This window comes from Silurus meridionalis, chromosome 19, assembly GCF_014805685.1.
Source record: "Silurus meridionalis isolate SWU-2019-XX chromosome 19, ASM1480568v1, whole genome shotgun sequence".
Lineage (NCBI taxonomy): Eukaryota > Metazoa > Chordata > Actinopteri > Siluriformes > Siluridae > Silurus > Silurus meridionalis.
Window position 1 is genome coordinate 3,336,376 of NC_060902.1, and position 27,961 is coordinate 3,364,336.

General features: G+C 40.3%; 1 protein-coding gene across 2 annotated transcripts; it reads left to right on the forward strand.

Annotated features, from left to right (window-relative positions):
- The first annotated feature begins 779 nt into the window (after nucleotides 1–779).
- Nucleotides 780–27,768, forward strand: il17rd (interleukin 17 receptor D). Of its 2 annotated transcripts, XM_046875426.1 has the most exons (14): nucleotides 780–984; nucleotides 14,893–14,950; nucleotides 15,479–15,604; nucleotides 18,388–18,506; nucleotides 19,990–20,110; nucleotides 20,278–20,322; nucleotides 20,496–20,647; nucleotides 22,755–22,820; nucleotides 22,914–22,968; nucleotides 23,211–23,255; nucleotides 23,457–23,567; nucleotides 24,117–24,301; nucleotides 24,779–25,739; nucleotides 26,874–27,768. In XM_046875426.1, the coding sequence occupies exons 1-14, from the start codon at nucleotides 862–864 to the stop codon at nucleotides 26,990–26,992; spliced, it is 2,286 nt and encodes a 761-aa protein (XP_046731382.1). In that variant the 5' UTR covers nucleotides 780–861; the 3' UTR covers nucleotides 26,993–27,768. The 2 variants fall into 2 exon arrangements, with proteins under 2 accessions (XP_046731382.1, XP_046731385.1); XM_046875429.1 differs by lacking the exon at nucleotides 23,211–23,255.
- The last annotated feature ends 193 nt before the right edge of the window (nucleotides 27,769–27,961 follow it).

Genomic DNA, 27,961 nt, shown 5'->3' on the forward strand with positions numbered 1-27,961 from the left:
GGACTGATTTGGACTGTAATTGCTTTCACCAGTCTACTACAGTGGCTCAGGACCACAGGTTGGATAAACAGTTTTGCATTAAAGCACCTATTACTACACACATCAATAATGGAACTGCAATGAACGGACCACATGAGGATCGGTTTCCTTTTGAGTTTGGTTCCTCTCAAGGTTTCTTCCTCATACCATCTCAGGGAGATTTTCCTTGCCACTGTCGCCACTGGCTCACGCATCAGGAATAAACAACTATAGGAAACAAACTTATAGGCAATGAATGTACACATTCTTTTATACAACTGTATAACAGTTTTATCTGTGTAAAGCTGCTTTGAGACAATGTCTATTGTAAAATATATTGTAAAAATCATTTCCTGATCATTTTAATAGATATCAATCAGTGTTTGACTCATTAATATCATTCTATTAGGAGATGTTTGTGCTGAGAGTCATATATGAGTCTTTTCATAGAAACTGGTTTGAGTCTTGTGACAAAAATAATAAAGGTTTTTAGCCATAATAAATCATAGTACTTTGGATACTTAAGTAGATATGACCGTAAATACACTTTTACTCAAGTGAAAGTTTAAAGGGAGCACTTTTTTTTAAGTCATATTTTGAGTTGATCTCTAACTCAAATATATAGTTTGTGTACTTCGTCTACAACTACAGAAAATTATTTACTGTAATATGACACTAGATTCAGTATCCAGGTACAAAGAATAGCAGAGGGAGGAGTTTACGTCCACAGCGCCCCTATCTGCAGATCCCTGAACTGCCCCGCCTGGGATATGCAAGAGCGTGTACACAGTGACCTGAGTTTTCATTTGCACTTCAGCAGGACTTCATGGACGATCCTGGGACATGGCTCTGCGACTCAGCCTGCTCCAGCGCGTAACGACGCTGTCTCTGGTTTTACTTTTGCGCCACACTGCAACTGCGGCAAACGGAGGGAGGAAAGGAAACGCGGAGAAATGCGGATACAAGGTGAGGAAGTGCAACTTCCGAAAAGCGTATAATTCAAAAGTTGTAGATCTGAGGTTGTGAAGCTTTGTCTTGGTGTGGTGTTAAATATTTTAAACACTTATTTTCTATATTTTTAAAAACATTGACAATAAACAAACACGTCGTATTTATAAAAACATTCTATTGACACAAAGTAATATCTGGTCCTTTAGGTTTCTTTTCCATTATCTATATATATATTCCCATAACACCCTAAAAATATTAATATGTAATATATATACATACATATTAACTCTAAATACATAATGGAAACTAAACAAAAACACAAAACACCTGGTGACTAAAGAATGGTAGGAATGAAGTGTAGAGGTGAACCAATAAACCGAGCTCGCAATATATCGCGATTATGATATGTGCGATACGAATACATATGGATACAGATTTGTAGGCGATATTCGTCTGTGATTTTTTTTTTTGTGGTGGTGGTGGTGGTGGTGGTGGTGTGTTGTCAATCAGGAGCTCATCTTTTGTTCTTCAAACCATCTGGCTCATTTTCACACTTGAATTGTGCCAAACTGATTTTTTATGGTCTTTTTTCTGAATGGCATTTTTGAGCTTGGGATGGATCCTCGGAGTGCGTGAGCGTTCATTGTGAACGTCGATTGCAATCAGGGATTTTGAGGATTTTAGGTTAGACAGGTTATATCTTTGCTAGGACTCATCCTGGACTTTTTTCGTGGTGTTTGCTTTTTGTGCCTTACAGTTTGCTTAAAGATTCACCGGCCTGTAAATACCAATCGGAAGTGCTATTGACTTTTAGTGCCCACTCTTGTGTGCATTGTCTTGCGACCGCTATGGCTGCTTTGAAGCCATTTCCCCTAGGAAGTGAGGGGACTGTTTGCTCTGTTAATACACTTCACAGTTTCCTTCTTCAAACCACAGGCCACTTCAAAGGTCGTCAAGCTGCCGAAAGAACGGCTTTCCACAAAGTGGTACGCTGGCTGTTGGGCAAAGTGTTGGGGCTGTATCGAATCGTTCAGCTGCTTGAGCTTTACTAATGATGCGGGGTCTTCAAATGGGACAAAGTGACCTTTTTTTTAGCTGGAAGGGGGATTTATTTGAAAGCTTAGCATGAAGTTTTGACTTGCTTTGACTTCTAAATTGCTTAAAACTAATTCTTCCATTCTGTAAAGCTGTTGTTGAGACAACGTCCATTGTGAAAAGCGCTCGAATCGAAATAAACGTAGAGTGAATTGAATCTTTTTGAAAATGAAATGGCTACTGATTAATATTAGATCTACCCATCATTCAGAGAGGGAATGAGAAGCAACGTAGGGCTTAACAAGAAAGAAAAGAAAGGTGGATATTTAAATTGGCCTGCGCTCATTCCGGGCCATGCTCGTCCCCCCTGCTGAGAGGGGTCGAAGGTTTCATGTTGAACCCCACTGTGGGCTGGCTGGCTGGCTTTGGATAAAAGTGCCTAACCTCCGGAACTTCCAGGCTTTTCATTAGCATCCTTCCTTTGGTTCTTAGTCAGATTCCCTGTGTCAAACAAGAGCCAGATAGATCTCGAATAAGCTCAACTGTCCTTTCCTTTCCCGATTGATTTCTGGGTTCATCTGCTTTAGAAAGGAAGTCAGAATTCATCACTGATTGCAGATATTACCAGCTGCATAATCAGTCATTCTTGCTGAGGGGAGGGGGAAAAAAATTTCCTCCATCTGGTTAAGTTATGGGTTCAGCATGCGAGGGTGATGTCAGGCAAACACGCCAAAACATCAGGCAGGATACTGAGCAGATTTCCAAGCCATTTTTTTTTAGGGTGTGGGAGTCACAAACCTCAGCGAGTAGCGCTCAAGGAGACACGAGCTGTTTCATGTAAGTCTGTAGAGCGTGAGAGGGAAATCACTGTACACCCCCCAACCCCCTCCCAATTCCTCAGTTCTTACAACAACATAAAAGTCAACACCACTTTAGACGCCAAGTAACGATTGTAACGATAACAGCCCCCTATTGTGATTTCAGCCTTCTAATACTGTGTGTGTTCAGGAGCTTTGGACCAGGTGTGCCACCAGAATACGGGGCATTAGGCTTATGTTTGAGAGCATCTAGTGTTGGATTACTGTATTATCCTATTTTATTTGTTTGTAGTTAATTTGGCTCTTCTTTCGAATTGAGTCGGATCCAGTTTTACACATGATGGTATTCAGCACGGGATCCAGCCCATGCAGCATTTCCTCATGCTCTCGAGAGGAAAACTGTAGTGATAACAGATCCTGTTGTTAATCAAATGTTCCTCACTGATCTTTTTTTTGCCTTTTGCGCTGGTTATTTCTTAATATTTCTTGACGAAGAAGTCCGGTCTGGCTTTTATTAACTAATTAACATTTGAAAAACCATGCATCGACTTTGAAGTTTTTTTTTTTTTTTCGTCTTCTGTAGTATTGAAGTAAATCGGAAACAAAGATGAATGGCTTTACAGAAAGCGAAGGCAGTACTTTTCTGCAAATGATATATAATCAGAAGTTGCCAGACTGGTAGTTTTTAATGCTAATAATATAGCGAGACACAAATTGACATTCTGTGTCGATGCAACAAAAAACGGCACAAAGGAAAATGTTTTCCATTGTCCTAAGACACACACACACACACACACACACACACACACACACACATATATCCTTTTATTACTCCAGGCCTTTAAGTTCTCAGCAAGCTCTGGCATGAGTGCACCTGTGGTACACCTTTTCCTTTTGCGTAGCCCCCCTCCCAGTCCGATCTCAAAAGAACCTGCATGTTTTTATTCTCTTATTCTCCTCCCATCTGACTGATGAATGGTGGAACTGTAGGAGCAGTTCATAGCGTTCGAGTTTGTGGATAGAGAACGGAGTGTGTTTGCATGTGGGGGGTGTGCACACAGAGGGCTAAGTTTAATTCGGCACCATCTTTTAGGCCGCATTGAAAACCATCCAAGCAACTCGTAACCTTGGAGGCCTTGCCTTGTGCTGTGGTGGGAAAATCCCTGGTTGGCTAATCCTGAATCGGCCCAGCACGCCACAAAGTTTTTTTTCATGCGGGGTCCTGGGGCTTTCAGCTGTTGCGCTGTGGTTTGACAAGCCAAGCCTCCCACTGTTCAATGTGAATGGAGTGATGTAGCTAGTAATCAGAGGTGTGTTCGAAAGTGATTTAAAAGTCCTGCCATTCTGCTCACCCCTGGCATGTCAGTATTTGGTGAAATGCTTGTTGTAATATTAAGAGCAATTTTCAAGTCCAGGTCCTTAAAATCCGGCTCAGATTGTACACGTTTTACGCATTCCTGCAGCTCGAAACCCCTGTACCAAGAATTACAGTTCAGATTGCTGAGAGAAAAATGCTGGGCTAAAATCTTACCTAGAAAGCAGTATTCAGTGTGTGTCTTTGCATTACCATGGACTCTCTCATGCTGTATGTACAATACTGATCTGTCATATACTCTATTGTCTTGTATACAGTGGTCTCTAGGAACTTGCGGGGGTTACGTTCTATGACGTGAATTCGAGTTTCAAAAATCCACGAATTTTGGATGAACCCCTGCAGCCCCTATGTTACCTTAGAGAATTTATCTAGACATTATGTCACTTTAATACAGTGTTTTTATGAAATTTGTTAGTGAAAATGTCGTTTAAAATGTTGTTCCTGAACATTCGGTCCCGCTGAGACCCGCAAATTCTCAGGGGTTGACTGTAGTCTTGTCTGTAGTGTTGTTATTTATGTCTGTACTTCTGAGAGTAATCAACAGCTGGAACCAAATTATTTGTTTGTGTCAACACACTTGGCCAATAAACCTCATTTTGGTTTAGGGTTGGAACCCTCTCTGATAGGTGCTACCCTACGACGTAGGATACTCATGATGAGCCAACAAACTGTTAACGTTTCTGGGTTTAATTTTTTTTTTTCCCCCCAATGTTCACAATTGAGAGAAATCCCCAATAAATCATAGATGATGATGTTTTCCTTTTAAATACCTTGTAGTCCCAGTGGTCATTTATTATCAAAGTAGGTTAATGGAATGTCTAATTACATTAGCGTAATCCTCTTGAAGCAAGCAAGATGTTTGTAAAGCGATCTTCTAGCTAGCGTCGGTGCTCCTTGCCATTAGAGATCTGCAGAATATGCCAGTCCCTCGGGTCCGTAATCTGATCCGGACTGGTTGTGCTCTTCCAAAGCTTTTCCTTTGGCCCGCGGATTGAAGTCATTACAATCAATTAGCAGTTCTTTCCTCTGGCCTAATCAAGGATCTGATGCGGAAGAACTTCCTGCCTAGGTTTCAGGCAATGATTCGAGATTGCCAAGCGTCTGCTTTGGAGGATGAAGCACAACGGTGTGCTTCAAAGCTTGGAGATTTGGCTGCCGGTTAGGCATGACCGTAATGTTGCTCTGAGAGGGGGGTTGGAACTGCAGTTCCTTGACCACTTTGGTAATTTATACCATCTTTGGGCCTTGAAATTGCTATCATGGGTATTTGTGTCCTAGTTCACATATTTATATTTAGCCATTTTTCTTTGTTTTTGGTTTTTGTTTTTTTTCTTCTGGGTTTTAAAGCTAAATATGTAGCTGATATCTAAGGCTAAGACAATGGTCTGATTTGCCAGATTCATGATGCATGCATGCTTAATGTCTCTTTTTGCGATCGTCTGATTGCATTCGTTTTCCCTTTGTTTTCCATTTAAGAAGTAGGGTGGCCAGGTCTATATTTTTCACGGTCGAGGAGTTCTGGAAAGCCCTGGGCAGTAGTGCATTCCCATAGCATGAAATACAAGACTGCAAATCCCACAAGGCCTTATCCTGCCTATGAAGACGTTTATTGTTCTATAATGTCATCAGGTAGGTCTACCTGCCTCTGACTCACAACGTTTCCCCATCTTGCGCTGTCTGGTGAGTCCACACCAGTTTCCATACATAATAAGCCTCGATTCAAAAGATTTTTTTTTATATTTACTTTTTTGAACGATTAATCCAGGTTCAATGAAAGTCTTTGAGAAAGCTTTGAGGGCTCAGTTCCTGTCACCTCTTTACTTTTTGCGATGGACAAGTCTGGGCCTGTTCTGAGCAGCGCTGTGTTTACACTTCTCATAAGGTTCGTTTCAGTCAACATTGAGCGCTTGATACGATTATGCAGATAAAGGAGGGCAAACAAGAAAAGACATAACAAAGGCTTGAATTAAATTTGAACTAAATCCAGCTTTGTTAAGATTTTGCCATTTTAAATGTGTAGGTAAATAATAAAAAAAACATTTAACATGTTCCATCTTGTAACACACAGGTTTCCAACTTTCTTCCTGCACATAGTTGTGTTTTCCCTAGTCTGATTAATTAGCTGGTTGGTTGAATTATGTGTCTTCAGAGAAGGAGGACTGAGGGTTCTCCAGAGGTTAGAAACCTCTGTTGTAAAGCACAGTAGCACCAGAGGTCAGCCTTTACACGTGTGCGGCATGACGGTGAGGTCATCCCTGTGAGCCTCTTAAATCCATTTCGGATGGTTCCCAGGGTTCACAGGGCAAAACCGAGCAAGCATGGTGCTGTGAAATCTGGAGAATGTTTGGTGTGACACTAGTATTTCCTACAATTCATCAGGTAGGATTCAGTCCATGTATCACTGCTATGGGACGACGTCTATCCGGAATGGACAGAGCTGGAAAAGCAATCAGGTCTGTTAGTTTCCCAGTGAGGAACTTCCCTGCCTGTTAAAGGCATACGTTTTGACTTTGGCATGCTCGTCAATGTCCCTCTGGAGTCCCCTCAAAGCATTCTTCACTACTTGGGTTATTTGTGCCCTTAAGAAACGACCTGCTTTTATGCAATTTTTTTTTAAATTTTTGTAATTTTTTTTTTTTTTTACTTCATTCAAGTGTGTGTGTGTGTGTGTGTGTGTGTGTGTGTGTGTGTGTGTGTGTGTGTGTGTGTGTTCGAAAAAACACCTAGACCGGGGATGAAAATTCACTGGCGAGCACTAATGTCATAGCATATGGTTGCATTTCAAAAGGGGCCTGGCTGCGACAAATGCTGATTGGAGTAAAACAGGAAAGGCATTAAGCAAAACAGCGGTGGGGAACTTCAAACCAGACTGCCCTGCAGCACTCGATCGACTGCCACGCAAAGCCCCTCATCAGGGGTAACCTCTCTGACCTCTCATCCTGTCCTTCCCGAGACATCCGCAAATCTTTTTCTTTAAAAGAATCTGCCACGTTTGATCATTTTTTTTTTTTTTTTTTTTTATCATTTTTATATATTTAGTAGCAAATAAATAAACCTACAATTGTTAATAATATTACATCTGGACTGATTTGTAAATGCGAAATATGTTTAATTGAATGAAAATACGACATGCTTTTTTTTCTCTTCCTTTGCTATGTAGGTTAAAATGTACCTCTGCTTATTCTCGGTTGAACGAGTTCTTCTTAATCTGAACAATGTAGGACCACTGTTTGTCATCGATACACACGGAAACCCGATTTTTTTCATCGACATGGCGACGGGTTCTTGAAATCATCACGGTTTCCTCGAGCCACCCCAGTGTTCGAAATTACCTTCAAGTATCAGGATGTTTGCAATTGCCATCAAGTTAAATACTGAGTCGAGTATAATTGCTGAGATCTGGGTAACTGATACTTGCCTCATTGGTGCCATATGATCACCTGCAGCCATGCGGCATTAGCAGGAAATGCAACTCGGCGAATTACATGCGAATGTGATGCCCGAATGCAAGAATTTGCATTAAATAAACGACGGCTTAAGTGAAGCAGATGTATTAAACAGCTTTTTAATGAAACAATAGAGGTTTTGTATTCCTCCCCTCTTTGGATTTGAGTATTTACTTTGGCCGATCTTCCCCAGATGGGCTATTTATTGCATAGACAAAAAATAAACGTGTATGATACCGAAGAGTTCCTTTTCCTTTTTTTTTTTTTTTTGGGGAAAGATTATCAACATCTTTCTTGACATCCTGTTCCTCTATTAGTCATGTAATTCTCCAAGTCCCCTTTAGGCGCACACAAAACAAATCCACTCATTCAAGCGTGCCAACAGTCCTGATTTGATAGCATGACCTCTCGCGCAGGAAACACAAAATTCTGGTGATGAATCAGTATTAGCAAAGGCTCAGATAGAAGACACAAAGGCGATTGTCCCAGAAAACGACTTCTTTTTGGAAAACTTCGAATGAGATACACATGTTGGGGATAATGAGAACAGCATGTCAGACCGGTCAGAGCAAAGTTGTGGTCAAATTCGTCGAGCCAAATGTATAAAGGTGCTCAGATCCATCCCACTCAGACCTGGTGGACTCACGAGGACCGGAGCGTGGGTGGGAATCTCAGTCCGGCCAGTGGAAATTTTGTGCATTGAGTTGGATTCTAGAGTAAAAAAAAAATGTGTAAGCCAGATTTATTTATTTATTGTATTTATTCTTATGACATCTATTGATGTTTATTCGAGGGTTGGTAGTCATGGTGAAGTGAATTGGAATATCGGGGAGGGGGGGTTTGTACACAGTGAAAATATTTTGTTTTTATATTCAAACAAATGATTAACATGTAATTGTTTATTTTTTATTTTTTGCTTCTGTAATATCACTGTGTGACTTATGTCTGCCTTCCCCCCCTTTCATGCCTTCAAAAACCCCTCTGTAGGGCTAGACAAGTGGGAGTACTTTAAAGGTATACTTTGAAATGGATGCTGGGAAAGGGGATTTCTAGGTGAGGCAGATGGTGAGGCTGTTTAAGAGTTTCAGAGAGTTTTACAAAGTCAGCTCAACATCTTAGAACCCGAGTCACCCCCAGCACACTCCCTCTTGCCCCTTTGTTACCGACTTGGAGTGTTTTCTTACTCTCTGCTCAAGCAACGTGCGACCGAATCCTGAACAAATATATACGTTACGATGAGCTGTGTTCCATTTGTATTGTTTGCTTATTATTCTTGCTTAATTCGAGCAAATCCGAACTTTGCTCCATCGTTGCTCTCGAAATTCAGCCAATTTGTTAGACAAACAGTGATAAGTTGCTTTGTGGTCATGTTTGTTTTCCTAGAGCAGAAGAACAAGCCCAGCGGGAGCAGGTTAACATCATGCGATCAGAAAGATCTGAAGAGGAATATTATAAAAGCATACACCACAAAGTAGCTGATTGAGAGCTACAGCCTCCACCTTTAACCTCTTTATAAGCTGCAGGAGCTTCCTGCTGCAGTTGTAGGTTGGATTAATGACTTTAGGAGATCCTGCTGTGGGTCGCAAAAGGCAGTTTGTTTTGGGGTTTCAGTGGTGAAGTGCGTGATGGCCAAACTGAAAACAGAGATTGTTTTGGCAACACTCAACTCTGTTGAACATGTTTGCAGCAAAGCTGATTTCCATTTTATAACACCTTCATATCAACATAAATTTACAGAACTACAGAGTTTCCATTTAATTTGATTTGTGGATTTTCAAGTAATCAAATATTTCCACTTGACCTTGCAATCCATATTTGAAATACCTTACGTGTAAAATTCATCTCAAGAGTCCTCAAAGGTTTGAAACGTTTTTCAAACCGACTTGAATTTTCATGAATGCCACATTTCTTGTAAAAAATCCTTTTAAGAAGGTTTACGAATAAATTCTCTCCTATCCAGGTTGATAAATGAACCCAAATGCCGCTATCTGGCATAATGGCTGACAGGTTTTTTTAATATTTATTTATGCATTTTATTCCATGCATCATCTGTCAGACATATGGAGACAAACCGCTTCTTTTAAACAGGTACCGAGCCACCAGTTCAAAAAGCTGGGTTGTCTTATAAAGAGGATGGGGGAGTAGGAAGGTGGGGTTAGGTTTGAACTTTACACATAAGTCCAACAAATGTTGCCTTCTAATTAAGCAAGACCTCATTTTCCCCCCAAGGCTACATGATTAGTAGTTTCCACTTAAACGACCCCCCCCCCCTTTTTTTTTTTTTACCCCCACATCCACTGCCTCTTTCAAGACAAGCAGTAATTTTACTCTAATTAATCAGTGTCGCCAGAGTATCCCTGTAAGGCCTGTCTTTTATTCCCGTAAATGTGAGGTGACCGTGTACGTGTTTCTTTTCCGAAAAAAATGTCAAAGAAAAAAAAAAGTGGGGGGGATATGTTTGAGGCACATTTAGCCCATTTTTTTGTTTCTGAAGAAGTTTGAAGAAAACATGGGTGGAGTGGAGGTGCTAGGGAGCTGCAGGATCAAACAAATACTTCCCTTTTTTTTTTTTTTTTTTTTATTTTAAATATATAAATGCTCTGTGTTTTGAGTTGTCTCCATATGGCTTGCTGCTAATGGGGAATTTAAAGAGAACCATCTCCACTTGTAAAAAAGCTGGCTGTGTTGTTGTTAAATTAACTTCACGTGTGAGGTTGGATGCCAAAAGACAAGCGAGGGATATGAGGGGGTTTGCTGGAAACAGGTCCTTGTAAGCCAGTCCCCTTTTGAGTACAAACTATCAATGTTTACTTGATATGTGTGTAGAATTGAAAGAGTTTTGAGGTAGGAAGTAGATCTGCATCTGTCTTTTGTAGCTAGAGCTTGAATGGGCGTGTGACCTAGAAATGGGAAGAATGAAATAGATTGACGGGCGCTGTTCTCTGAAGCTTGTCTTCTCAAGCTATATAATTACTGTTATTATTTAAACGTGGGGAGGGAACACCTGGTTGAAAGATGCTTTGGTGATGTCTACAGGAAGCACACATCTATCAAGGTCTCACCTGCTCCAGACTGCTGTTCAGACACGTCTGTGTCTCATGAGTCTGCACGACGTGGGCATCGGGTACTGCAACGTAATCGTCCACCAGCCACCGAAAATACTCCAGACTGCTAATCTTACATTAGTATTTCCTACTAAATTGTGTGTTGGTGAGGCTTTGGCCTTTAATTTGACTCTTTAACTCTCTTTTGGAAAATCTGCAGCAATTTTGTGGCTTCTAAAGTACACCGATGTTTCAAGTGTTATGACAAAACGTTGCAGTTGGGAGGTTTTTCTAACAATGCAACTACTTTTAGTCAATGTCTGTAGTATTTCTTTGCAATCTCACTTGCTAATGTTGGTCACATGTTCCCCTGGTTTTATATGGCTTTTAATGAACCAGGTCATTAAGCAAAAGGTTAAGTATTTCCAAACACAGTTGCATTTCTCTTGCAGCCTGTTAATAAGCCCCCTATAAAGTGCTAGGACTCTTGTTTGACCAGTGACTGACCTCTGTTTTTACCTCACGGTTAGCATTTCTATTCGTTTGCCACATGGGATGCTGCTAGTTTATGGAGCAGAGTTACAGCCCTAAACCCTCCCCATTCCCTCCTTCCTTCTTCCTCCAAAACCAAACTGTCCATTTGAAGTTTTAGGATGTCAAATGACTTCTGGTGCTATTAGGAGTGCTGAAGGCGAAGACATCAGAGGGGCCGTGGAAAAAGTTTTCGGTCATGAGCTCTCCGCTCACCAGGACCAGCTCTTTTTACAGGAACAAAGAGGACAGAAAATGAAAGGGGGTTGTTTCTTGTTTTGGAAGGTCATAAATAGGAGAATCGTTGAAAGGGTGTTGGGAGGCAGTGTGACAGGCTTGTTAGGAGGTGTTTTGCCACCCCTTCCTGCCAAGGTGTGAGTCTGTGGTAACAGCCTGGGGCTCTCTGATTGGCTGCAGGTGTGCTTAGGCGTCCGTGGTGGCTGCCTGTCCTACGTGACCCATAAGACCCCGCTGTGTTCTTGGTGGGGAATAAACCTGCTAGGACCATTATATCACCCCAAGGGCGCACTCCTTCCTTTCTCTTCAGACTTGAAATAAGGAATTGGAGCGCAATTCCCATCTTCACTATGTCTGTAGATGTTTTCATGACCTGGAGGTGCATGCCATTTTGGCCAGTGAGTTCTTGTTCTTGCCACTGTGAGCACGACTGTTTAATCCAGTATAATGGACAAAAATGACCATGTTAAACTATGGCTGGAGTGTTTTTGACGTCAGTCATGGTGGTCTTGGTAATAACGTTGTTATCTGAGCTCCGCTGCCATCTGGTCAGGATCTAAGCCTGGGGACAGGAATGAATCTGGGTGTGGAGTTCATCATGTTATCTTTCGGAAATAGGCAAACGCACCATTAAGTAATAGTTACTGAGACATCCTCTAGGCCTTCGAGCGCAATTCAAATGCATATTGTTTTAATTTGCTGTCTCAATGCCAGTTGCAATGTTGTAAGGAACATGTGGGCCAGATGAGGGCTGCACAATATGCTGGGTTTTATTGCTGTGTTTGTACTTTTCAGTGCTGATCTTGCAGAAATTTGCAAACAAACTAAGCACAAAGATAAGTTGTGTCAGTGGAGGCTTTAAAACCCCTTAGCATTGGTGTGATAAAAAAGCCAGTCAGTTAACCTTTTTGCATCCAGGGTTGCAAAATTCCAGGTATATTCAAGATTGGAAACTTTCCATTGGATTTAATGGGAATATATTGGAATTAATGGGAATAAACTATGAATTTACAAAATTGCAGCTTAGCCAATAACAGAGAACTTAAATCTTTCAGGATAATCTTGGTTAAAAAAACCAACCAGATTTAATGCAATTTCTGAATTTCTACTCTTCACAAACCTCAATCACATGCACACCGCACGCTTACTGCAGGACTGCTGAGGCCATGCCCTCTACATGCACTGTACATTCCTCTATAACACAGCATGCATCATTACTAAATCCTGCACACAATAATGTCAAGACATGTATGTCTTGGCAAGTATGCATGCAAATTACATAAATATTACATACATGTATGTTTAAAACTACTTTCTGGTTTTTGTAAGCTTTTGTGCAACAAAATTATATTATCAATTAAATCAAAATGGTCTCTTTTTAAATATCCGTATTAGTTTGCAATGCATGTCAGCTCATGTCCAAACAAATTGTTTGTTTGTATAGAATTTAGTTTATATTCATTTCCATAATTTTTTGTAAATTCTCAGAAATTCCCACAAATTCCTAGTAAGATTCCAAATTGGAATATTTCCAGAATTCCCCAGATGTAGTTCCCATGGAAAATTAACAAAAAGTTTCCACCCCTTTGCAATTCTAGTTGCATCATAAGCTCACCAATTTAATTTAATATATTGTGATTGCAGAATTGTAGTCTAACACATGGTCCTAAATCTGATCAAGCTTTTAATTTTTTTTTTTTTTATGTAAAATACCAATAAAAAGGTTTTACATTCAGAAGTGAATAAATAGGCTTAAATGTGACATTATAATGCAAAAAGATTATGTGCTAGCGTTCATTCTTAAAATCTGGAGCGAAGATGGGACATCACAGATATCAGTATTAGACTGTTCTGAAATGCTGGCTTGATATTGAATCAGATTTGACAACAGCCAAAACAGATGTTCAGATATATTTTTTGCCATGAGTGCATATTATGTTGACTGCCAAACCCGTCTTGGGCATGAGCACAGGACACAACTTGCCCTTCAGCTTGCAGAGAACCAGCCTGGTTCAGGATCGTGTACCAGCTGATCCAGAGAATTGATATCGTATAAGAAAAAAAGTGTTCTAGGGTCTATTTCTTTTTTTCATAGAACAGATCCAAATCCAAATCATTGCCCAAAAACTATTTTACTTCTAAAAATTGTCCAAAACCACTTGTGAAGTGTATGTAGCAGCCGTGGAGTGCCTTTATAACCCACATCAACCTTGTAGCTGCTGTGGGTCCACTGATCAGGCCAGATTAGACTGCAGTGTTGTTGATTTTGTGCCTTTAACGCGTGATTGACGGGTTTCCCCACAGAGCACATGGGAGGAAAACCAGGTTTGATTAACGTGTTCGGAGAGATGAGATGACTGCTGAGGGAGTTGAAGATCCCGATGAGGGAAATGGTGGGTGGAGGACAAGCATTAGGATTGACTTGTTGTGGTCCAGAAAGGTTTATGGTGCTTCCGGTGACTTTATGCGTTCTGGCTTTGTGATGTAAAAGTGCATGTTTGAAACTTAAAGATGAGAATTAAATGTATAGAAAAATGTAGGGCTGTAAATGAGTAGAAACTTGCGTGTTTTTTTTTTTTATTTGTATCTAATATTTTGCTCATGTCTGTGTATACCAAGTTGTTAAATTATACGACTTTATTACACAGCATTTTTATGCCAAGCTCAAGTTTTTCTGTCGAACCAAACAGATCGGTTTCCAAGCTTTGTCAGATGACTACTCTCTGGAGGAGGATAAGTATATTCCTTCCTGTCATTTAGAACAACTTCCTCTAATCAGGCAGCCAGATAAAGGCGATAAATGAGACCACACTAAAAGTCAGAGGCGTACAACGCGCGAGTGTCTAATTCTACCAAGAAACCTCGATCATTGTTGATCTCTATGTCTGTTAAGCTATGTTTCTTTTCTTTTCTTTTTTTTTTGCCATCAGTCCTGATCTGACACGCAGCATATAGCTTCCTCTTGTCTCGTTTTTAGCTCCTGTCACGCAATCTCGTTTGTTTTGTCTTGAACGATAATGCGCCCCGAGCCACCGTTCTCAGGCCAGTCGTGACTACCTTAATCACGAAACCCGAAGCACGAGCACACCTATCAGCACCTGATTCTGCGTCAGTAAACAGAGTCGAGGACTGAATGTAGGTGCGTGAGAGCGTGCTTGTCTTGCGCAGCTCTTCTCACGACTCGAGGCTTGTTTTTCCAGAGTTGGCACCGGGTGCATTCAGCAAGAATTTGTGCGAGCCAGAAGCCTCGTAATTGTAGGATACTTTAGTGTTGCTGTCACCACTTCAAGTGCTGGTGCTTTTTTCAAAGTTTCGAAGGAATGCGCTTCGTTCCCTCAATGAAGTTCACGTGTCACGTAGTTTGGTGTGAAAATTAGCTGTTCCTCTGAATGTCATACCTGTTTAACCATGCCTTTTCTCTCTCTCTTTTTCTGCAGGGAGTTCAGTCTGGTTCTGATGAAAGCGGACGCAAGCTGATCACCTATCGAAATGACAGTAAGGCACTGTTTGATGAAAGATTCAACGATAGAAAAATAGAAAAACGTAATAAATTTCCTGTGCTCTGCTTGAGGTATTCATCCCATCCCTTCCCCCAGCTCTAACTTGCTTCCTGAACTAGCAAATGTGCCAAAAAGTCACATTTCTTGCCTGTAGCTAATCCCGATTCTCACTCGGCCCCCATTGTCCGTGACTGTGAACAGGAACGGTCACAGCCTAAAAGCCGACCCTCATTAGCATCACAATAGCGCCGACTCAGACACTGAGCCACGGGGTGTGAGCGACACAAACGACTGCTCCTCTCTCTTCCTCTACCTGCTGATCTTCAGCCCCGATAGCACAGTCCTAACAAAATAGGGGTTTGAGAAAAGGAAGAAGTCTGAAGGGAGTATGCGGGTTGTGTGTGTGGAAGGGGGGAGTCAGCATGCATGGCTGCATCCTTGAGTTTGCCAAAGAATCTTACCAATGCTTTTTGAATAAAAAGAAAAAGGCCCAATTTTCTTGTCTTTTTGTTTTTCTCTCTAGACTGTTCTCTGAACTGGAACCCGTGGGGAAAACATGCCATCCATGAAGTGAACAATATCAGCTTCACTCATTTGTCCTGTGATAACCAGGCGGCCGTTGTAGTTCACTGGATGCCAAGTCCCCTCGGTAAGCCCCCATTTTGTCCATGTTTTTACATAAAATCGAACAAAAAAAAGTGAAAGAGTAAAGAAATGTAAGGGGAAAATTGAATATAGGAATATAATAGAATTTACAATTTAATAAAAAAGGGAATAATAATGAAACAAACTGAAATAGAATATAGTTGCAAATTGTTGAAATAAAATAAAAACCAAACCTTGACGCCGAATTTGCTTTGCTTCTATGTACATTTCACTTAACTCACTTTGAATAAAACAGCAAATACCCTGCTGAGAGTGTTTAATGTGCACTGGCTTAACTGATTACTTTTTTTGAACATTTATTGCCGTCACTTGAGTACTTGCTACTTGAGTTGTATACACCATGTACAATGAAGTGTACAGGTTTTTGCACATTTAGGGAAGAATTAGGATTAGTGCATGCATCAGATTTCAAAAATGTTTCTTTCACTTGTATGTGGACTAATTGGGTACATCAGGATATGAAGAGTGCAGAACATATTTTGAAAAAAAAAAATGAATATTTCTTTTGTTGTTTAAAAAAAAAAAAAAAAAAAAATATATATATATATATATATATATATATATATATATATATATATATATATATATATATATATATATATATATATATATATATATATATATATATATATATATATATATATATATATATATATATATATATATATATATAAAGATGTATGTATGTGTGCTTGTAAATGTATCAGATTGCTTCCAGAATAGACTTTTCTTCTCTTTTTTAATTTCCAGGATTGTACTTATCATGTAGAAATGAATCAATGTAAGAGCTGCATGCTGCGAGTTTATTGGTAAAGCAGATTTGATATTGAAATCTAAGCAGTTTACGTTTGAGTCATTTTTAGTCAGTCATATTCATAATGGTATGGAATGAAAACATTTAATGCTTGGTCATGCAGATCATATATGCTTAAGTGGTTCTTATGGCTTGTAAATACACTCGATTTCTGTACCTGTGTAACACATATTGCAACCTGGTGTAAAGGAGATTGGTGGTTAAAAGTTCAACAAATACTCAGACTTGAATGACTGTGTGACTTGCTCCGATTCCTAAACCCATAACAAAGCTAATGCATTTAAAAGTGTGCGTCCGACATGCCTGATTGCACACCGGGGTCATTTCTCTCGCCTGTCTCTTTCTGACTGATTAGCAGCGATGGAGAAATAAGAGACTGGACAGGAGAGCCACTCTGAAAGTGAGGCCTCGCCATCAAAGAGAGTGCTAGGCCTGTCCTGATCAAAGGCGCAGGTCCAACCCCCCACCCCCCCGCCAAACTTTTTTTTTTCTTCAGGACTGACAGTCACACAAATCTGGCCAAGCAAGAGAAGAGATCTGCACATAGGAGCCCTGTGATTTCCTGGAGGAATGTGTGTGTGTTTTAGGAGGATGAGGGGAGGGAGCACTGGGGTGTCCCTGGCTTCCGTCTGTCGAGGCACTATTGAACTTGGTAATGTGAGCTTTTTCCCTGAGCGGCAGCACAATGTGCCCTGTTGTTTGCTTCAGGTTAATCCTTTAGGACTGGATCAGAAGTCGATATGGTGTGGATGTATATTTGAAAGAACATAAAGACCCATTATTATTATTATTATTATTATTATTATTTAAAGAGCAACCCTGTGATTTTTTTTTTTCCCCGTTACCATAAATCCCTGAAGCTCCTAGCAAAAGAAATTTACCAGTAGAGTAAAAATCCCAACCAGTTGGACAAGCTTTTTTTTTTTCTTCCCTCATTCACCTCCGGTGGCTTTTTGAGGCAGAGTGATGGAGGCATCTCCGAGCCGGTGGAGGTGTGGAGTTACACGTCGCCTTGAAGAGCAGGCTCTTTCAGCTCTGCTCCCTGCCGAGGTAATCGGAACCACATGGAATGTTTGCCGGCTGCCCTCAATACCCCCCCTCCCCTACCCTTACACCCCACATACCCTCTTCCACCCTCTCTCTTCTTTTCCCTCTGCAACTGATAAGGCAGAAATGTAATTAAAAGAGAGGAAGGCTGGCACACGTTGAAGGGCATGAGAATGCTCCCTTGGCACGCACATTTGTCCTCTGTGCATGTTAAAGGCCTCCTCTCCGTCTCCAAGGGTGCCAATAAAAGGAGAAAAGCAGGGAGGTGTATAAAAGGACTTTCAGATTTGGTGCTCTGACCCTTTTTTTCTTCTTCCATGCTTTATCCAGTGCTACAGTTTAGATTAGCTGGAAGACGTGTCACATATAATTACAGGCCAGTGGTCGTCATTTAGACTTGTGATTGCAATTCATACTTTTGAAAGATTGTCCGATACAGATTCCCTGCTCGACTTGCAATCAGTGACACAATCTGTGGGATCACACAAACAGCGCTTTGTAAAGGGAACAGTACTGTTTACCTTTCAATTTAAATTCTTTCTATTTAAAGGCTTGAGTGTTGCACAGAATGCTGAATACTTTGTGAATTATTTCCAAAAATATTATATATTTTTTTTTTCAGAGAAAACAAACCAGAATTGAATCTTTCATAGGGCATGTACTTTTACTTGTCAAAAAATGGGTCTAAAATATGATTATTCTTTTAATAACCTGGTCTTAACATTCCCCAGCTACAACTATGACGCTGTGATATGTTCACTATGTGTAAAAGTTTTCAGTAAATACCGTTCATAATCCACAGGTCATGCAGTGGGTCGAAGCGAATGGTTTCCAAAATCCAATATGAAATTAGTGGTGGTTTTGAATCATAGTTGAGACCATTCTTGGTGTGTGTGTTTATGCAGGTATAGAACATGTAAAGGGATTTCGTGTTTATTTGGAGGAAAAGAATCCGGAAGGCAAACAGTGCCAACACATGATCCTGAAGGACCCTCGGCAGCTCAATTTCTCCTTCAAGAATGTCGTAAGTGAAAATGAAAGGTTATAGGTGTCCATGTTGGTGGTAATTACCGTATTTTTCGGACTATAAGCCGCTACTTTTTTCCCACGTTTTAAACCCCGCGGCTTAAACAATGAAGCGGCTAGTTTATGGATTTTTCCTGGGTTTTTCCCGGTTTTACAATTGTCAAGCCAAAAAACTGAGCGACATAACATTAGACCAATGAAATTGCCGAACGGAAACGAAAAAACGCACCTCACCTGTGTTCTGAGCTGCACGGTTTCGGGAGAAAAAACTTCCACGGAAGGAGAAAGACAGTGAACAATGACTTTCTTGGTAGGCTACTGTTTAGATACAAGCCATTCTAACGCGTTGAGTCTGGGTGAAGGGAGAGCTCGCTAACGCCAGTTACAACAGAAATCATATAAGCACAGACAGGTTTCCAAAACTCGTGCTTTTTTATTTTTCTTGGCAACAGCGTTACGGGTTAGTCAAAGAAACTTAGAAATAAGCGTCCGAAAATAATAAGGACATATTCCTCGGTCTTGCACACGTGCAGTAATACCGGAAAATGCGGCGGCAGGCTATTCCCAAAATACCGCTCTGCTCTTAAAGGAGCCACAACATATTTCACCTGTTACACTGTGTAACAGACACTGTCTTTCGTTAAAGCCTGTGTAAAGTTCATTAGTTTCAATGTAGACAGTTTATAGACAGGTGCGGCTTATTTATGTTCAAAATAAAAATATTTGTCAAATTCAGTGGGTGCGGCTTATCTATGGGTGCGCTTTATAGTCCGGAAATTACGGTAATATAACTGAATACTTCTATTTGTTCAACATGTGCATTAAATAAGGATCAGAACTCCGCATGAAGCCACCATTAAGTTGATTATTTTCAAATAACACCATACCATTGTAGTGCTTTATTCCTCTTATTGATGCTTCTCAAACTCCTCTTATAAAACCCTGTATGGATAAACATGAAGATTTATACATTTTAATGTGTATTCTTTATTTATTCACATTTAGTTTTATGGCATTTGGCAGATGCTCTTATTCAGAGCAACCTACCTTTATCTTATTCATACAACTGTACATCTATGGGGCTAAGGGCCTTCCACAGGGACCCAGGAGTGGCAGTTTGAATGGCGTTGGGATTTTAACTCATGACCTTCAGATCCAATGGCCAATGCTTTGACCAATAGTCTAGATCCTAAAGCCTTTTTCAATGGTGTAAAACACTTAAAAAGCATTTGAGAATGTTTGTTTATTCCATAAATGTAAAATAATAATTATTATACAATATTTTTTAATGCCGTAAAAATATTGCTTTCTGACCAATCAGAATCCGTAGTTCAAGAATCCTGTCGTATGAAGAAATGAAACTTTTCCCGTTGAGTCGCATATTGAAAGTTTGATGTTGAATTTTATTGAGAAATTTAGTGAGAAAAATGCTTAGTAAGTTATTTGGCTATAATGAATGTTTGCTTGCAATTATTTGACAGAAGCTGAGCTCACAGCCCTTCGTCGGTTTGGCCTTCGAGATGGACTACATGGTCAGGATAGTTCCATTTCCTACGTTCATGAATGACAGCTTCTTTCCCCCTTCCTTCCTGCACACTAACAGTGAGTTAAGCTTTTTAATTTTAATTTTAATAGTCCAGCACACATTCCCCACTCATCTACTCCATATATCATGAATCATCAAACCCATAAACCATGCTCTTGTTAGATCTCTGACGGTAAAGAATTTGAGGAGGGAGTCATGAATTATTTCTGCTTTGTTTACACAGGTTGTGAAGTTCTTCTTGGCCCGGACAACCTCGTCTGCAAACCATGTGAGTATCTCAGGCTTGAGAACTGTCATTTATCTGCTGAGATGTACACCAAGCACCGTGACCTGTACAGAAGTTTTAAGTTGATTCATGTGCTTCGGTTTTTGTTTTACAAAATAACGGTATAAACGCTTGTTTTGTTTTTTGTATTTTAACTTTTTTTTTTGTTTTGGCAGTCTGGAAGCCCAAGATGCTCAACGTCTCCCAGCTCGGCTCCAGTCTGCATGTTGTTTTCGATCACGCTCCTCCCACTTTTGGCTTCAACACCTACAACCTGTATTACAAGCTTCGACAGGAGAGCCACTTCAAACTCAAACGCTGCAAACCGGTTAGCACACTTCACCTTGGATTATGCAAGTCAAAGGGTTGTGGCATTTGCATGTATTGTGGGCTCAGCGGATTTCCGCTGCGTTCTTAATGTTCCGATTGTTCTGTTCGGTGTCATAACAAAAAAAGTCATAATGATCATGTGTAGTGAATGCTTACGGTGTCACTTGCTTATAACGAACATAATAATCCTGCTAGATCATCCTCGTACAAAAGAACGAGTTCATTAACCGGTGCTTTAATTGAGTAAAAACAGCTGCCGTGGGTGTGGAATACAGGATTGGGCGGATTTTTGTTTTTTGGTTTGCAAAGTTTTTGAAACAGAAATGACTTTCCATGACTGATTTATCTTGTACTGTATTATGCTGTATGCTGAGTTTATGCTTCTGATCCCCCCATCACACACACACACTCACTCATCTTTAAAGATTTTGAGAAGTTCACTATTTCGAAAGAATGTGGTGGGTTTCCACCATTGAGTTCCACCAATGAGAGGGTGAAGAACAATGAAACGTCATTGTTGGTTTTTAGTTTACAATCCCTCCGTTGAACCTGTGAAATCCAAAATCTGTATGGGAAATCGATTTTTCTAAGTGAGCAATTTACTAGATGTAGATCTACTTTATTGATCTCGCAAGGGGAAACTGTTAAAAGAAAACTTTTCCGGGATATTTGAATTCACACCCTTTTGGTCACAAAAGGCCCCAGATGTGAAAAACAGCTCGGCTCTGTTTCGATCCCATGCCTCCAGGGTAGACTGCAATTCAAGATTCATCTTTTGCAGGAGACAAATAGAAATGTGTGGGAAGCGATGCAGCATGATCGATTTTCAGATCTTTTCAGTTCTCCTTCGATTTTTTACATGGTATGTTTTTTGGGAAAATAAATAAACAAATAGGATAGTCACATGAATGTGGATGAATTCTATACCAAATGGTTGGATTTTTTTGTTGTGTAAAATCCCTATAGAAATGCTTAATCATTACAATGAACATATTGTAAGCAGTTTCTGTTGCGAAATGATGTGTGCTTGTTTTCTATTAGCACATAGAGATGTTTAGTTTCAAATCTTGAGCGATTTGAAAGTATTTTTTACTCGGGGCTCTATTTCTGAAATGATTATTAAAAAAAAAGACTATTATATTAATGTCATGAATTATTTTTGAGGCTTAAAAACATACACCGTTAGTTCATTACCAATCACAAAGCTGTATTTTCTAATGAAGAGTTAGCATAAGGAGTTTGTTAGATTTGCACTGCACACACGTGCACTTACCTCCCCTAGATGAGGAGTCTGCAGCAGGCGAGTGTAAGTAGGAGTGAGATGTTCTGGGTTAATGCATTCAGCAGCGTGTAATGTTCTTCACAGATGGAGGAATAATATATAGATGTGCCGGGCGAGTTGGCCAACAGGCTCGTACCTCAGCGTATCATACCGACTCCTCCTGCCCCGGGGGAAGATGTGCACTCTTAGCAGGACTAAAAAACTTGAGTGCTTTCCCAGCCATGCTTTTTTACTCAGAGAGTGATGGGAACTGGAAATGAACTTTTCTTTAACTTTTCCCTGAGATTTTTTTGGCCAGGTTTGCTCCCTTGTGGCAAATCTTTTAAGATTTAAGACCCCTGCAAATCTTTAGCTGCAGTTTTGTTTCTTTGGGGGAACTCGTGCCTTTTCACCCAAATTGCACACTTTTAGGACTAGTCTATGTGATTTTACATTCCAACCATTTTGTTTTGAGTCATGAGTTGTTTTGTTGGTGAGGATACTCCGATTTCCGTTCTCCCACTTTAAGCGTAGCTTCATACCTTCACACTTTGTCCCTTTGGATTAATGTAAAAAGCAGACTTGATTTCACTTTCGGAAGTCTAGACTGCTATACCTCATATCTGCTTAAACATACCGTGCATTGTAACGCCATAATAGGCTGAAATATGAGGTGGGACTGGACATTGTAGGGGGATTCCAGTGTTCTCCATTGCTCTTAATCCTTTAAACGGTCTGAGATTCATTTCAACCTCGGTGCTAATTCTTGAATAGGCGTCTATATGTATAAAATATATTTTCAAGGCTTTAAAGTGTTTAAAATGCCGATGTTGTTATTTTATAGGAGATGAATGGCCCTAAAACAACGTGCATTTTACAAGATGTTACTCCAGGAACATATGCGATAGAGGTAAAAAATAAATAAAAATAAAAACACATATACGAGTTCTAGACCTGAATTTGAAATCGACTTAACCAGGGTGGTCTTGTGTTTTGATTTTAGCTTCGTGATGACAACAATAACACCAGGAGACAGACTCTGTATCATGTAAGCCAAGGTAAGGGGTGACACCTTTTTATCAAATTACCCATGGGTCGTTTTAAGTGTGTAAAGTACCAGAAATGTTGGCACCACTGACATTTGACCAAAAACCCAGTTTGCTCAAGACTGGTGCTAAAAACATACTAATGTTTTTTTGTGTGTGGGTCTAGAGACCTTAATTGCTGATTGGATATTTATACCCCCACACACACATGCAGTTTTGTTTTTATATTCAGCACATATTTTGTGCTTTTAAAGGTTTTTATGCGAACACAGACAAGCCCATCCTCACCCAGAAAAATTGTGAGTTGTGGTAATATGGTGTGATGCTTGATGTATGTATTGCTTTTTATTAGTCCTTTTTAAATAAAAGTATTATTTGCAATATAAAGAGTTATCAGCTCAAACAGTGTCCTCATGACAGTGCTGATATTCTATTGTCATAAAAAATTCTTGGTTTTGAATGTACAATGGGAAAACCCTTCTTTGCTTGCTCCATTTCAGTGCATTCTCCGTGGGCTGGTCCGATCCGTGCCATTGCCATCACTGTGCCCCTGGTCATTATGTCTGCCTTTGCTACTCTCTTTACCGTCATGTGCCGCAAGAAACAGCAAGGTGCGTGTTTCCCCCTCTTTCTTTCTCTTTACTCTCTCCACCCTCATTAGTTAGGATCTTATTACCTGCAGAACTTACTTTTGTCCAGAAACTGTAATCTGAGCTTTGCAATCTCTCAGCACAGGATGGGGAATAATGGCTTGAGAAATTTAAGCATTTGTACTCGCACTATTCTACTGTTGCGCTGCTCACGAGTGACAAAAAGAACCTCCTTGTAAGGCTGTTTGCGTGCAAGGAATATCGAAGCGGAAAGTAATGACGTAATAATTAACACCTCCGTGCTGTTTTGGTTAAAATCATGGCAGCATAGTGGTTAGGTTTCAGTGATGACCAAGCAGATCTTTCTGAGATAAATATATATAATATATATATATATATATATATATATATATATATATATATATATATATATATATATATATATATATATATGCAGCATTCATGTTTGGCCTCGCTTTCATAGTCAGCCCAAGCGCAATTGCATCATATGGTAAAAATTAATGTACTTTCATCCCCAGCTGAACCCTTTCATCTTGAATCTCTCCACAGAGAACATCTACTCCCACCTTGATGAAGAGAGCTCCGAGTCATCCTCTCACACCACAGCACTGAGCTCAGAGAGACCGTGGCCTCGGCCCAAAGTCTTCATCTGCTACTCCACTAAAGACTGCCCCAAACATCTCGCCGTCATTCAGAGCTTTGCTTTCTTTCTGCAGGATTTCTGCGGCTGCGCGGTGAGCTCCAGTTTTGCTCTTCGTTCAGCACCAATTAACAGTTACCAAGGAGGGCAGTTTGGGAGTCACCCATTCATTGCTGGGGAATTTGTTCCTCAGAGTTTTTTGGGAAATTCAGTCATTCAAGAAGAGTTCAAATTGATATAGGAAAATGCATAGGCTGCCCCCTGCTGGTTCATCATCAAATACATTATCGTCAAATAAAACTCTCCTGCTCGTTTTCATTTTTTTTGTTTACATTCAAATGTTTTAATTTATAAATATTTAAAAGAATATATGAATTAATATATCTTATTTGGAAATAAAAGGTTATACTTTATTTACTTCATTTCATTAAACAGTTTGATGTTCTGATAAACAGTCTATGGTCTATAATAAAGAGACATACTTTGTACAGACAGACAGACAGTGAAGAGAATATATCAGGCAATTTAATCACATCCCTAATATGTGAATCCTGTTTTTGCTTGTAAATAGGTGGTTCTAGATCTTTGGGAGCATCTGGAAATCTGTAAGGAAGGTCAGATGTCCTGGTTGAGCCGACACATCGATGAGGCTCACTTCCTCATCACCATCTGCTCCAAAGGCTTCAAATACTTTGTGGAGAAAAGGCATCGCAAAGGCAAGGCCACATCCAAGGAGAAAAACAAAGAGGGTGCTATACCAGACTTGAGCAGCAACGACCTTTTTGTAGTAGCTGCTGCGATGATCGGTGAGAAGCTGCGCGAGGCTCAGCAGGGCTCAGCTGACCTCTCGCGCTTCATGGCCGTCTATTTTGATTACTCCCGCGAGAGTGACGTGCCCACCTCGTTTGCTCTGGCACCCCGCTTCAAGTTGATGGACCAGCTGCCAGAGCTGTTGGCGCGGCTGCACTCTCGTCAGCTCGGCGTACCCGCTGTCAGCAAGCGCAACTATTTCCGCAGCAAAGCGGGCCGCTCGCTTTACGTCGCCATCTGTAACATGCACCAGCACATCGCCCATGAACCTGACTGGTTCGAGCGACAGCTCATGCCTCCCGTTTCTGCTCCCATCCCTCACAAACGCGAGAAACCCGACTCGGGACTCGCGCTCAATGAGGTGGTGCTTAAGCGGCACTTCGATAATGAGCGGCCCATCATGAACGTTCTCATCCCAACTACCATGCCAAATCCAGGCACTTTCCTGCTCTCTGGAATAGCCTCGAGATCAGCACAGGAGGAAATCGGGGAAAGTTCATCACAGTCATCATCGTCCTCAGGTCAGGAAGCAAGCGCCTTACCGAGGCCCTTGTGCCACACAGATGGCTCAGCGAGCCCTCCAGAAATGCCCAGAGACTCTGGAATCTATGATTCATCTGTGCCATCTTCAGAGCTGTCAATCCCATTGATGGAGGGACTTTCACCAGATCTGGCAGACTCAACCTCCTTGACGGAAAGTGTGTCTTCTTCATCTGGATTAGGTAGGCAATCTCCATGCAGTAAATGTGATTTCTTCACATAGGACAGTTTCCTGGATTAATCCAGATACAATTAATGTTGTCTAGATTCAGTTTTTAATATATTTTATAAACCCATTATGTGTCTATCAAAAATATTTAAGTAGAATCTCAAAAAAGCCACAGTAATCCATGGCCAGGAGCCAAGGAAGGAAAAATTGGCCATGCTAGAATATGTATATTAAATGCTATGTTATGGGAAAGCTGGTTGGTGGGTTGGAATGGACTAATTTGGGCAGGAAACTTGCACTTGGGACTGCCATATGCATTACTTTTTAGCTTACTGAGCACAGATAGTGATGCACATGTGACTGGCTAAATTATGGGAACTGTTTCTAAATCGCTTTCTAGCAAAAAAATGCAGAGCTTATACACACACGATTTTATACACCGACCGAACATGGCCGAGGTATTTATTTATTTATTTAGTAATTTAGTTATTTTTTTAATCTAGTAAAGATTGCTGGTCAGTTTTTCAAATCTTAATAAGGTCCCAAAAATGGCCAGTGAAAACACTGCATACAGGAAGTAAACAAAGAACAGCATGGTGCAGAACCATATACAGTGAGAGGTGCAAAAAGAGTTTATTAGAAAAATATAGCTAAAGTAAGTGTAAGTAAAAGTGTGCTATTAATAGTGAATCACACGTTTTGTCTGTTATCTATAATCGGGTTAGAAGATGCATATTGATTTTTTTTTCCGCTTCCCAATTAAACTTTCTTTCGGCTTCTCCCATTAGGGGTCGCCACAGCGGATCCTCCGCATGTTTGATTTGGCACATGTTTTTACACTTGATGCCCTTCCTAACGCAACACTCCCCAATTTATCCGGGCTTGGGACCGGCACTGAAAGTGCCTGGGGTTGGTTCCCTTCCCAATTAAAATTTTTTTTTTTTACTAATGCTATACAATTTAATTCTATTGAGTATACAATCTAAACAAATACGTAGGAAAGAAAATAACTCCTGTTTCATGTTTATAATTTAATAATGATAGTTATTCAAGTAATCATTTCGAAGGTGTAGTGTATCGTAGGCTATGTAACCACAATAACATGCCAAGCGTGGACGCCACAATTTATTTGTCTTTGTGTTTTCAGGTGACGAGGAACCGCCTGCTGTAAGCTCGCTGCATTGTACTACTCCCACCATCTGCAAGGCGGAGCTTCATCACCTTGTGGAACCGATTGAAGGACTTGTAGCACCTGCCTCCCCCTAGTGGCCATTTTCTGGATGCGCTTCGCCACTTTACCGCCTTCTTTACATGATTCAATGTTGCCAACAAGCCTAATTTCTTACGTGTCCCACTTAGATATCAAGAAGCCTGTGGTTTCCTTTGTGGAGATATCTAGAGACGTCGAAGACTTTGTCCTGGACAAATGTACAGTACGCGAAGTAGGGAAGGCACTGTCGAACCAAAGCAGCTGTGAACTCTCGAGTCCAGCCATTTATTTCATTAGCGTTAGCACAAAGCATTGCAGTAGATAGTACTTGGTTTTATTAGAACAATCAAATAACCAACTGCTCCTAACCACATCATCAGGTGGAGTTTACAGCACCAGGAGCATGTCAGGGCAACCATATTATTCTAAATGTGGAACTTGTCAAATATGAAAAAGAAATCTTATTGCAGTTTTATTTATTGATATTAAACTTTTTATCATTGGTTCATAGATGATTTAATGATTGTATTGGTCTTCCTACAAAAACTGTTTTAATAAGAACTCATTGCATAAATGATATCGTACATGATATTCTCATTGATTTTATCGGCCATTTGAAATCCAGGCGATAGACGTGCATTCATGAATTCATGACAAAGGAAACAGGAAATAAGGGACAAGTTTTGAAATTGTCGAAATTTCTATTATGTTTTTTGTACAGTTTTGCTTTTAGAGTAATAGAAATGATTTCTACATTATATATGAACTTTGTACTGTTTTATAGTACTCTAATGTAGGAAATGTGTTAATAAAACTAAATTTTTATGACAAATTGTTTGGTCCTTGTGTGTGTGTGTGTGTGTGTGTGTGGGTGTTTATAGTTTAATAGAGACACTGAGTATTGGTGTTGGAGATGATACTGGGTCAGATCAGACGTGACATTTTCCTATCCATAAAAATTAGAAGCACTTTTGCACGTGAACACAGGACGCAACTTGCCTTGAAGCATGCCTCAAACATGCTTC